The sequence below is a fragment of the Rhinolophus sinicus genome, linkage group LG10 (genome assembly GCF_036562045.2).
Source record: "Rhinolophus sinicus isolate RSC01 linkage group LG10, ASM3656204v1, whole genome shotgun sequence".
Classification (NCBI taxonomy): domain Eukaryota; kingdom Metazoa; phylum Chordata; class Mammalia; order Chiroptera; family Rhinolophidae; genus Rhinolophus; species Rhinolophus sinicus.
In genome coordinates this window covers 7723174-7736634 of record NC_133759.1, presented here as the reverse complement: position 1 = coordinate 7736634, position 13461 = coordinate 7723174, and the positions used below count along the sequence as shown (strand labels likewise).

Below are 13461 nucleotides of genomic sequence, written 5' to 3'. Positions count from 1 at the left end.
TAAAATGGAGAATGCTGGCTACAAATCTCAGTGGTACTTAAATTTCATGGGTTCCACTAAGAAACAGTATTTAAATATGATAGATTCCAAATATTCAGCAACTATTTAAATTTCTAATGAAAATTGTTGTATGTCAACTGAATGTACAAGGGAGTAGTTTTAAATTTTGCTTTCTTGGAGATACATGATTAACAAAGTTTGAAAACTGCCAATCTAATGTATTTACGATTGTTTTTATTGCTGATGGGACATTAGCTATAGTATTTCTTTTAAAAGTGATTCTATTTTTCTAAAACAAAGCCCAAAAAATGCTATCAGTTGCATCATTCCTTACCAGCACTTGCCACTGCAGTAAATTATACCTAGGAATCATGGGGGATAGTAGATGTAAAAGTTGCAGAAATGTCCATCAAGTAGACATTTCTCACACTGACCCTCTAAGAGGGCACAGCATTTATTTGTAATCCAGAGGCTAACTTTATATGGAGAAACCAAGGGAATGGTTAAAAAAAAATTTTCAAGTCTACATAGTATGAATTTTTAAAACTTGACCTTTCTTTGCTAGAAATAAATTTAACATTTTCCTAATGAATAATTTAGAATCTGGGTTTAAACAGATTTCTGTTAACAGCAGGAACAGGTATTGTGGTTTTAACTCTAAAATGACATAATACTTTTAATGACAGGAATGTTATAAAAATCAAGACAAAATAGATATTTTTAAATTTATAAGCTATAAGGTTTCTGTGCGTGTATGTGGCAGAACAATATTCCTACTGAAGGAGAAACTACTCTATTTGAGATTAGTTCTGAATAGCAGTAGCCTAGAATATTTAATGGAAAAAAACTGAAGAGGGAAAGACAGACTACTTAGGAACTAAAAATGAAAAGATCAGATCCACAATATTAGGAGAATATGTACCACTCATCCACATACAGAAACCTAGTATAATTATAAGTAAAGGAGGTAGGTATCTTAAATCACTACGCAAAGGTGGTCTTTTTAATAAATGGATACACAATTGGACCGCCATTTGAAAAAGACACAATGAGATCTATTCCTTTTATTATACACAAAAATAAACTCACAATAGATTAGAGATCTAAATGTAAAAAGTGAAACTACACAAGTGCCAAAGAAAAACAATGGCAAATTCCTCAAAAGCCTAAGGCAGGGAAAGGCTTTATTATTTTACCTAAAATCTTGATGCATTAAAAGGTAAAGGAGAAATCTGGCTGCATAAAAATAATAAACTTTGGCATGGCAAAAAAATACCATAACTAAAGTAAAAATACTTCTAATATGTGCAATATACATCTCATGTTAATGGCTAATATTCTCACCATTTAAAGAACTTTTAGATCTTGAAGGAACAAAAGAAAAAACCTTACAGAGAAATGAGGAAAGGGCATAAAAAAGACAGGTCACAAAAAACTTAACGACCTTTTCAAATATAATAAAAAGATGTTCAACTTCACTCACAAAAAGAAAAATACAAATTAAAACTAAACAAATAACACTTCTCACACACCAGGACTGGCAAAAATTTAAAAGCTTGACAAAATACACTGTTGGTGAAGCTATGAGGAAGAGGCACTCTAACCTCACTGCTTACAACGCAAAATGGGACGAAGTCCTATGGGACAGGCACAGATCTAACTACATATTTTCATTTACTTCCAACCAAGCAACCCTAATTCTAAAAATTTACCATGACAATACACCTCAAAACAATATGAAAATACCTATGGCACAAGGTTATTTATTGCAGCTTTCTCTGTCTCTCATTCCAAAATAATGCAAGACTACTTAAATTTCAAAGCATAAGCAACTGAGGCAACTATTGTATATATGCATAACAAAGCACAGTGCTGGTATGAACACCGAAGATATCCAGGAAAGACTATTAGTGGAAATAGCAAAGGACACAAGAGGGAAACAAAAAAACATGCCAACACCTACATATCTTGACAAAAAGAAACACAGGAAGGGTAAACCAGAAAACGGTTAAGTTTGTTCTACAAGGAATGGAATTAGGGGATAAAAGGAATACATGAGGAAATATATACATTATTGGGAAGTATGTTCAAACTCTATATATTCAAAACATAAAATTATATCAACCTGAATGGGAAAAGAGGAAATACTAAAACTGAAAACAAACATAAAGAAATAAATCCAACTGTACTTCAAGTAAGTGACAACCTCACTGCCGGGGGTGTTGGGAGGGGTAGTAGAAAAAGAGTTTATCCAAGTAACTCCTGAACCCACTATCTGCCAATATGCCCTCAGGCTCGGGCAGGGCAGGGGGTCAGGGAAAACCACAAACACATCTTGCATTCTTTTAGTATTTTGTTTATTGTAGTAGCATGGGCAATGCAATTCTGAATCTGATTCAAATGTATTAACAGGCTGAATAAATGTGTTGGTGTTGGGAGTCAGGGTTCTTACTCTAAAAGAGATATAAATACGGAATAGTGGAGAGCAAAAAGTAACACTGTGGGGATGAATCAGAATTTCTAAAATGTGTATTATGTGTATATGCACATATTTGTGTACATGAGTATATGTGCACATTTGTGTTTGTATATGCATACCGTGTTTCCCCGAAAATAAGACCAACCAGACCATCAGCTCTAATGCGTCTTTTGGAACAGAAATTAATATAAGACTCGGTATTATATTATACATGATATATGACATTATACCCAGTCTTATAGTAAAATAAGACCAGGTATTACATTATACTATATTATATTATACTATATTATATTATACTATATTATATTATACTATACTATATTAAACTATATTATATATTACATTATATGACCCAGTCTTATAGTAAAATAAGACCGGGTCTTATATTAATTTTGCTCCGAAAGACACATTAGAGCTGATGGTCCAGCTAGGTCTTATTTTTGGGGAAACACGGTAATAGCTGTATTTCATATTTCTCTGGCCAGAAAGAGTATAGAAAGACACTTTAGTAGCAGAGAGCTTACCTATACCCAGATCTTGGTCTCTGATACCTTTTCCTACTAAAAGGAATGAGAGCTGAGAGTAACAAGCTGACTGGAGGTATGAGGAATGGAAGGTACAGATGAGCCTGGAATATCCTGGTACGTCCTAAAGGAGGTGTTCAAAAACGATGAGTGCTCGTCACGAGGATGCACAAGCCAGCCTGACGAGGCTCCTACTGACCAAATATGAAACAAATTCAGCACCAAAATAACTCAGTAATGAATGACTGACCACTGAAAAATAAGAACTCCACAAATCTATACTGATAACAGATACATGAATAATATGTAAATGAAGGGAAAGGAGGGCTCTTGCTTACAGAACTCTGAAAGTCAACTGGCAAATGTGGAGGGAGGGCTGGAATGGAAAATTATCACTGTGCAATCATCAAAGAAACCGTGCAGGCAAGAATTTTAAGTGGATGCTAAATTTGGGCCACAGAAGGGTTCTGATGTGAAGTAGGATATCTATGGTGTAAAAGAATTTCTCACAGATTTCTTGTAAATTGCAAGTGGGCAAAAAAGTAGTGATACAGTGGGGCGATCAAAGAACACCTTAAGAGGGTGATGAACACCAGTGAGGAGCAGGTGGACACAGCATGCCTCCCAATACGATCCCTGGGAAGGACATGCCATCACTTATGCAGCATTCTGACTACAACGCATAACCTTAACTAACCACAAGGTTAGAAATTCCAAATGAGAAACATTCTTTTAAAATTCAAAAACATCACAAAAGGTAAAAAAGGTAATGCTAGAAGTTGAAGGAAATTAAGAGAAACATGACATATGAATTCAATAGCTGCTATCAGACAGGATTCTGTACTGAAGAAAAAAATATGCTATAAAAAATGTTACTGGGTCAAGTGGCAAAACTGGAATATAGACAGTATTCTGTCAATGTTAAATTTAATAAATTTGATAACTGTACTGTGCTTATGTATGAGAATTCCTTACTCCAAGGAAACACACACTTATGTTTAGGAGTAAAAGCCCATGATATATGTATGCATTATTATCTCAAATGGTTCAGAACAAAATATATACATATATAAACACACAGAGTATAAATGATAAATCAAAAAGGGAATAAAATGTTAACAATAGGCAAATCTGGATAAAGGATACACAGGTATGCCACGTACTATTCTTATTCCTATTCCTGCAACTTTTCTGTGAGTTTGAAATTATTCCAAACAAAAAATTTTTGTAAAAGGGGTAATTTTTGTTAATTCCATTTTCCTCATAGAATATAAAGCTCAAACCTAAGTCTTTCTCAAGGTCACACCAACAGAAATAGGTTGAACCAGATCTAAAGTCTCATATTTTGATTCAATTGAAGAGTTCACTATACTACAAAACAACGGTCAATAAAATGTCTAGTTACCACTGCTCATGGAAAGGATCAGAGCTCCCTGTTGAAATGCTGATCATGGGGATGGGATAGAGAAATTACAAAAAAGAGTTTGGAACATCTTTTTGTCTCAGAAAGTAGGAAGTATACAAAAACGGATCAAACAATGTCAAAAGGTCACAGGAGGCAGCTTAGAGTTCCCAATGGCCAAAGTCCACAGAATTCATCAAAATGAAGAATGGTAGGGACGTGATGGTTCCACAAGTGCAAACTGATACTAGACACACATGAAAGGAAAAGAGAAAGTTCACCCCCCATTGCAAAAGGCCAATTACAGGTACAGATGGGATGGACAGAGTTGGAAAAGTGCCAGTAATAACTAATACAGGCAGGCAGGAATTACTAATGGATGAGCCAAACTCTGGGATACAATTTAATGAAAAAAAAAAAAGAATATTTATATAGTTTCAAAGTATTTTCCTATAAAATATGTTTAACTTCAATGAGAAAAATAGTAATGTTACAGTAAGAAAACCAGGCAGCTAGCATCTTCACAATCAAACTATCAGCCATAATGGAAAAAAGGACATGTGCCTCCTGATATGATGGACAGAGAAGGACCCAATGTTACTTGTATAGTATTGCAGCAAAAATTGCACAGCTTGAATATAATAATGAGGAAGTATCACATAAACTCAAACTCAGAGACATTCTAAAAAAAAACACAAAACTGGCCTATACATTTCAAAAATGCCAGTGTCACAGAAGAAAAACAAAGGTTGAAAGATCCAGATTAAAGCAGACTGAAGAGATCTGCCAACTAAATGCAGTGTGCGATCCCAAACTGGATCCTGGAGCAGGGGGAAAAAAGAGTATGAAACTTACTATATCATTGAGACAATTGGTGAAAATGGAATATGGACCCTGTGTCAGGTAATACTATTGTTTTAAGAATTAATTTCCTGAAACAATTAACAACAGGGGAACCTGGAAGAAAAGCATACAGTAGTACTTTGTTCTGTATTATTCTTGTAACTTTCAAAATTATTTCCACATTATAATTTGAAAAATAAAAGTTGATTCCATGGCCTCTTACCACTGTAATAGCAATGATTCGTAAAATAAGTCTGTACTGTAATAAAAGCCATGTAGGCACTGCTTCTAGCTTCCTAAATGACACCATCAGTGGTGTTCACACTCATCTACCTCTCCATCTCAAACCACAGTCTAACTTGGCTTTGGGGTCTCCTCAAACATCCCTGCAGACTTTTCACCTAAGACGTAGATAATGGGTGCTTCACGGCCCTTGGACATCTAATAGGAAGGATATGACAAGAAGGAAGATCATCATTTTGCATCTTCTTAAAGAACACTGTAGAGAATAGCTGAAAAGCGCTGTTGCATAAGAATAAATCTTTTTTAAAACGACTCTCTCACCTTCCATGGCTTTTCTGGAATTGGTGGGTCTTCAATTTCTGCATCAACATCATTAATATGGATCCAAGTGTCATAGCTATAAAGGACATGAAAATAGGAAACATAAATTAGAACTAAATTCATTCACTAAAGTCTTTTCTCAAAAGGTAACAATATATTTTAGAAACACCTAGATCCAGTAACAACAATTTACCATACACTTTTGTCTCGGGCACTCTGATAAGAAAACTTCTGTAGAGGTCTGCAGCACTCTACACATTGCAACCCCTAAGGTCAAGCCTCAGTCCACAGAATTTCCACGAGTCGCTCACTCACTCTCTCTTCAAAGCATTTCCCTTCCTTGGCCTCCAAGACAGTACTATCGATTGGTATTTCTTCTGGTCATCAGCCTCTCTTCAGTCTTCACTGCCTCCTCTTCTCCCAAACCTCATCAACACCGGGAGGTCCCAGGTTTCAGTTTTTGGAACAATCATCTTATCTATTCATTGTCTTGATGATCTCATGCAGTCCCATGGCTGCAAATACAGGGTTGCCAAAAAAATGTATACATGTAGACACTTTGGTCAAAATTGCTCAAGCAGTATTGGCCATAATCAGAAGTGTCTGGACGGTGATGGTAACCACTTTGAGCATCTCTTGTAATTGCACAAGTCAAATGTGACTTGTATTCATCTTTTGTTATCAGTACAGTGGTACCTCAATTTTTTAACGTAATCCATTCCAGAAGACCATTCGAGTTCTGAAACATTCGAAAACAGCCTACAGCTAGGCCTTAGGATCTTACATTCAGCGGAAGCCGCGTGACATGTTCGACTTCTGAGGCGTGTTCAAAAACTGAAGCATTTACTTCTGGGTTTATGGCGTTTGTAAACCAAAATGTTCGTCAATGGAGACATTTGAAAACCGAGGTACTACTGTATATACTACATATTACAATTTTAATACAGTTTTCCTTTCTTAAAATGTGTATACATTTTTTTAGCACCCTCTGTATATACTGACGACTTAAAACCTTCTATCTGTTCTCTCATTTCTGGACTCATGAATCCAACTGCCAATCACACATCTCCTCTTACACGTCAAACAACGCTTTCAAAACTAACACACTCAAAAGTCAACATACAATGCCCTCCAGATCCCAGCAATGGGCTCTAGCCAATCACCCCCATTCTCAGTAAATGCCAACTTTATCTGTTCAATTGTTCTGGCCAAAATCCATGGAGATATCCTTGACTTCACTCTCAAATCACATTCTATAATCAAATCACCAATAATCTGTACCAGCTCCACCTTCAAAATATGCCCAGAATCTATCTACTTCTCACCCTTCCACTCCTGTCCAAAGCCCCTGAGAGTTCATTTTTCATACAGCAATCAAAGTGATCCTTCTGAAAACGAAGTCAGTCCACATCACTCCACTGCTCACAACCTTCCAATGACTCACACCCAACTCAGGGTGAAAGTCAAAATCCTTACAGCGGCTTGCCAAGGCCTGGTGATTCAGTCCTATGAGCGCCGCTCTGACCCCATCTCTTACTTCTCTCCCCTCACTCATAATATATTTAAGCCACATGGGCTTTAGTGGCGATCTTTACACCTGCCAGGCAGTGGCCAGTTCATGCCCTTTACATATATGTTCCTCACTTCCTAGATATCCATATAGCTCACTCCCTCGTATCTTTACATCTCTTAGCTCAAAGGTTATCTTGTTGGTGAGGTCCAACTCACTGATATAAATAAATCATTCCTCCTACGCCTCCACGATTCTGAAATAAGCATAAAATTTAAACTTTGTCAGTGCTACTATACTGGCCAACAGTGATATCTAAATGAAATACAAGTATGGTAACAAGCATTGGCTTCCTGTAGCTACAACTCAGAAATCAGTTCAAAAGCCTTTGGAATAAGCACAGCTCTACCTATCTATCAGTAACATCCAGTAAGTTTCCTAGGAACACTTAAACATGAGCTGGAGGAAAAAAGTTCCTCTGCCAATTAACTAAGCCAGCTAAAGATTACAATGGGAAGAAAAAACTGGTAACCCTGTTCTTTAAAAATCTTGAGTAGAAAACGTTCTACAGGTATAAGTGAGGGCACAAACTATAGTTAATAAAGAAAGTGAACTAACAAGACCCCTTGAAAAGACAGGACCTGAGCTAGCCACAACATCGTATTTGACACGTGAAGAAAAGGTTAGCAAACAGGTTACCACGTCTTATAATGTGTTGTTACAAAATTTATCTCAACTCTTTACTTACATAGCTTATCATCATAAGTTTGAGTTTCCACCTAAGAGTTTCAAAGGGCAAACTAAATTCCTTTACTAGTTCCCGTAATATTGAAAGGTTTGTTTTAATAGTGTCAAGGACTACACGAAGCCTCAAGATTAGAAATGTTTCATAGAAAGCATTTATTTAAATGTTATTCTAAAAAAATTCTTAGTTCATTTAAAGTCGTCAATTATGGTTCAGAAGAGGTTGATTAGCAAGCTGACTTGATTTGGTTCTAATTAACTCAAACTGTATAAAGACTGTGCATATATACTCTTACGAGTTTGAACATATCTAAAGACATATCTCCTTCTTTAAAAAATATATTTACACATAAAATAGTTACTCAAATAGATTAACTTAAAAACCGCACACACCAGACATTCTATGTCTCAAGATGCACACACACTGATGCAATAGTCTCGTTCCTTCCATAAAGTGAAATAAATTCTGATCATAGATCCAATGACCAAGTTAAATGAAATACAGAAAACAGAGAAACATGTTCAAATATACCAGTGATGCCATAAAAAAATTCACACTGTGGTAAATTGCAAGACAACCTGGTTTCTTAAATAATACAATGGGGTAGGTGTGGGAGGACAGAGAGAGAACCTATAAATTGAAAAATACCTCAGAAATGTATCAACTAATCACAAGATCTTCTTTATGAAGTCTAACAAATAAGAATTAATCAAATATATCGCTTATACAACAACACTGACTAGATATTTGATATTAAGGAATTTTATTAATTTTTTCCCCTTAGCTTTTAGAAATACATATTAAAATGTTTATTATTGGCATATTGAAATGATACAGTTGGGATTTACTTCCAGCAATATGGGAAGGCTAGAAGTGGATGTAGGTACAGGTCAAAGAACACTGGTCTGACATGAAAAACCCACAATGCAGAAAATTGCCACCTGACAAGGCAACAGTGACATGAACGCCCAAACAGCTCTCCTGTGGGTATGGAAGCGTATTCTTATTCCTAAGGTGCCCCAAGTGGGCAAAATATTAAATGAGAACCACCACTTTCATTAACCTCTTCTTTATAATATTCTTTACTCATATTTAGATACTGAAATATAGCATGAGCCATGATATATAAAAATAGCACTACCACTAGGGAATAAATTTCTGCCAAGAAGAAAAATATTTTTAAACCTAAAATGTTGTCTTTAATAGTATGGCATGAGTACCTTCTGGAAAAACAAATAAAACTACCCAGTCATAAAATACGAGGGAGAAAAATTCATTTCTTGAAGGAAACGAATCTAAATTAGCAGCCTAATCCCATACTGAAGCACTGTTTTGGCAAATTCAGCAAACATATCAGTTTATTAAGAAAAATAAAGCCATGTGACTTCATGAATGCCTTAAGAAAACAATCACTAAAAGACTCAAAAGAGTGAGATCGATGACAAATTAATAACAAAGTTGTCACCATTCATAAAGTGACACTATTTATACATAACTCTGGCTTGCACTGACAAAGACCTTTATGCCAGATCTCAGGACCTCTCAACATTACCTGTCTGGGTAAAACCCCCAATGCACTAACACTTGCTTGTCTTTTCTCATCACAGGTCTCAACCATTCTTCTGAAAGGGAAAAAGAAAAAACTTTAGTCAAGCTGACAAAATAAATGAATAAACTATCATTTAGACTTAATTTTTGGTTTGCTAAGTTTTTGCTTTGCTAAGAAGTCCTCCCCAAAAACGTTTTCTCATAATTGAATGTTATCTACCACACTTTAAGGGGAAGTTTTTCCGCCGTGTATTCAGATTTACTAGGTCTAGGCCTATTATCCCTCCCTCCTGACCAAACCAGCTGTCCAGTGCAGTACAACCCTCCCCTCCCACTCACCTGCCTGTGTGTCTCCAGGTTGCCCCAAATCAGTCACTATATTCTTTACCGCCTCATTTCTGTTGTAGAACCTCTCCTCCCTTTTCTGTGAGGCTTTGCAATCACTACACATATTTCAAGGTGTAAGTCATGCATCAACTCCCTGAAAGTTTTACTAAATACTCTTCTTCCTCTTGATCCACTTTTTCCTGTATCCTGTAGTGCTTTATAGTGCTACATCACAGCTTTTAGCAATAATGCGATTTCTGGTATTCTTTAACGGCCTCCTGTTAATTGAGCCCTCCCAACAAGACTGTAAGCAAATATGATCACATTAGATATTTTTATTTCAAGTTGCCTTAACAAAGATAGGTGCAAATTTATATAATCATATTATTCTTACTGACTTTTCATCATAGTTGAATTATATCTACATTTTAGCACTTGTTATATTTCTTTGGTAGTCTAAATTTAGCTTAGAAAACTTGTTTCTAGGTACTAAAAGGGAGCTAATGAAACTCTTTGAAACCCAAGAAACAGCAAAACAGAAAAACTAAGTGAAATCAAGCTAAGTAAAATTGGCTTTGCACTGCCCGTTTCAACATGAAATGGCCCCTTCACTGACTGAAGCCATGAGGTCCACACGCCTATGCTCTTTGTTAAGCATCCACGTGCTCACCTTACTCTCTTGAAAAAAAGTGAAAAGGAAGAAATCAGGCCCTGTTCCTTGGCCTGATGTCCCAAAATGTCCAAGGAAAAAGTGAAGAGGAGGCCAGTGGGCTTTTCAGAACTCACTCTGGATTTAAGATATACTGACTCTCTAACTACTAAGAGCTGTCTTTAGGATACGGAATCTACCTTCAAAGGTTGTGCAGCTTTAGGAGGGAAAGAACAGAGGATATTCATCTTTCTACAGCTGACTTTGATAGAGACTGTGGCACTGAGTGCCCTTGAAATTTTTCATAGCAGAAACAGCTAATGGTTAGGGATGTGAATTCATACTCTTCCCAGAGACGATCATAAGCTACAGAGAACCAATAAAAACCCCACAATTTTATGAGCAAAAATTAGCCCAAAATCAAAATATGGAAGTAACTCTTACAACTCAACAATAAAAAGGCAAATAATCCAACTGAAAAACAGAAAAAGGATCTGTACAGGTATTTCTCCAGAAAAGATATACAAATAGCCAAAAAGCACATGACAAGACACTTGGAATCGTTAACCATAAGGATATACTGTCTGACACGCACTAGGAGGGTTCACATTAAAGAACAGCAGATAAACTGCAAATAAGGATGTAGACAAATTGGTATCTTCATACAATGCTAATGGGTTTATAAAATGGTACAGCCACTTTGGGAAACAGGGTGGCAGTACCTCAAAATATTTAACACAGAGTTGCCAATATAACTCAGCAATCCACTGTCTAGATAAAAATACAAGAGAATTGAAAGAATGTCCAACAATAACTTTTACACAAATGATCATAACAGCATTATTTATAAATGAATGTCCATCAACTTTCAAACGGCTAAACAAAAGGTAGTACATGTATCCAGATAATGGAATGTTACTTGGCAACAAAAGGGAATAATGCTCAGGAAGTGATGTCAGCAAGAGAGAACAGAAAGGCCCACACCCCGGCAAGCCCCAAGTCAAGATCAGCTGTACTGAGACAGTAAGAAAAGCTATTTCTTACCAACCACAATAGCACTTCTCCCAAGCCTGCAGAGCTCAGTGAGATCAGCTCACAGCTTCCTCTTTGGGCTGAAAAGAGCAGAAGTGCATCCAATGTTCCAACTTTTCAGGGGGCTGCGAAGGGACTGGTCTGGCTCACCTGACTCGAAGCACTGACGGAACTGGCATATTTTGGATGTGTGGTAGCCATGGAGAACAAGAGCTCAGCAGCTTCTGCAGCACCAGCAAACCAGCAGTGCTGCAGAGAGAGGCTGGCTCAGCTCAGTGCAATCGGGATAAAGCACCCAGATCCCAACTTCTCCCTTGGTAGGGAAAAAGAGTGGAACGTGTATCCAACGTTCCGGCTTCGGGGGGGAGGGGGGGCAGCCCAAGGGATGGTTTCTGTCTCTACTGACTCAGAGTGCTGATGGGGAACCAACATACGTTGGAAGTCTGGATACTGCAGAGATCGAAAGAGCCCAGTGGCTTGCTGCAGCCACGGAGAACTTGTAGTAGAGCAGAGAGTCACTAGAGAAAGCAACAGATTATAAGCTGTTGAAAGAGAAACCAGCAAACCTCTCTGACTGGGAAATTGCACACACAAGTCCAGAGAAGATGCATACCCAGAAAACATTTGAGGGATGCCTAGAATCTCAAGCTGAACTGACTAGTGAGTGAGTCTTCCCTTGTACAAAGCCAGAACGTAAAGAATGCTCCAAGAGGTGGCTATTTTTGCAAATGCACAAAACAGCAGAAAATAACAAGACACAAAAAGAGAAAGGGAAAATGGCCCAAAGAAATGAAATGAATCTCAAAACCAATCCTAAAAAAAACAAAGATCTAAGAATTGCCCGACAAATTCAAAATAATCATTTTAAAGAGGTTCAATGCACTACAAGAGAAGAGTTAAACAAACAAAATTAAAGAAATGATGCATGAACGAGAACATCAACACAGAGATAGAAACCATAAAAACAACCAGAGTAGCTGAAAAATATAATAACTGAATTGAAAAATTCAATAGAGAGGTTCAATATTAGACTTGAACAATCAGAAGAAAGAATCAACAAACTCAAAAACTAGTAATTTGAAATTATCAAGTCAGATGAACAAAAAGAAAAAAGAATGATGAACAGATAGGAAAGCCTAAGGGACTTTAGATGAATGAATAAGATTTATTTTGGATAAGATTTAGTATCTTTTCCTCTTCTAATTAATATCTCGATTGTTTTCATTTTCTTCATTTATTTTCATCTCTCAGGAAGTACATAGTCTTTCTGATAAAACGAGTAAATCAACCCATGTTCTTAAACCAATTTCTCCATCCCTTCCTGGTCTCAACCCTATTAGGTGCTTCAATTTACATCTGCTCTTCCAGAAATGCATTATAAAGCCATGACCTGAAAGACAAAACCCAGGCCACCCGCTGGGTGGAGTCCTCCATCTTCTTTCCCCTGCCACACTTTCTGAGAAAATGGTGCTCTTCCACCAACTCCCCAACTTCCCCTCACTTGCAAGTTACTGAAATTTCATTCTCAAAGGTTATCAATTATTTCCTAACTGACAAATCCAAATGCCCTGTCTCAGGCCTTACTTTGTAGAACAATTCCACTGCCCACCTCCTCCGTTTTGAAATGCTTTCATTTCCTTATTTTCCCGACTTTTAAGATATGGACCATCCTGGTTTGTCGATTGACTAATCTCCTTTGCTCTCCAGATGTATGGATTTATCCCATCCAATGGATTGTAAATGTTCCCTCACTCAGCAATTTAATCCAGAGCTTCCAATGGGTCTTGCTTTCTGACCAGTCTACTTACAGCATATATCCCAGAAATCAGCTCCCA

At 36.9% G+C, this 13461-nt stretch overlaps 1 protein-coding gene across 2 annotated transcripts in view; it reads right to left on the bottom strand.

Annotated features, from left to right (window-relative positions):
* The window catches only part of SMARCC1 (SWI/SNF related BAF chromatin remodeling complex subunit C1), a 137378-nt gene that overhangs the window by 89769 nt on the left and 34148 nt on the right, over nucleotides 1–13461 (bottom strand). For both annotated transcript variants that reach the window (XM_019723988.2, XM_019723987.2), the window contains exons 7-8: nucleotides 9623–9692; nucleotides 5816–5891 (exon numbers count right to left, since the gene is read on the bottom strand). In XM_019723988.2, the coding sequence (XP_019579547.2) occupies nucleotides 5816–5891; nucleotides 9623–9692 (146 nt within the window). The remainder of the gene's footprint in view (nucleotides 1–5815; nucleotides 5892–9622; nucleotides 9693–13461) is intronic.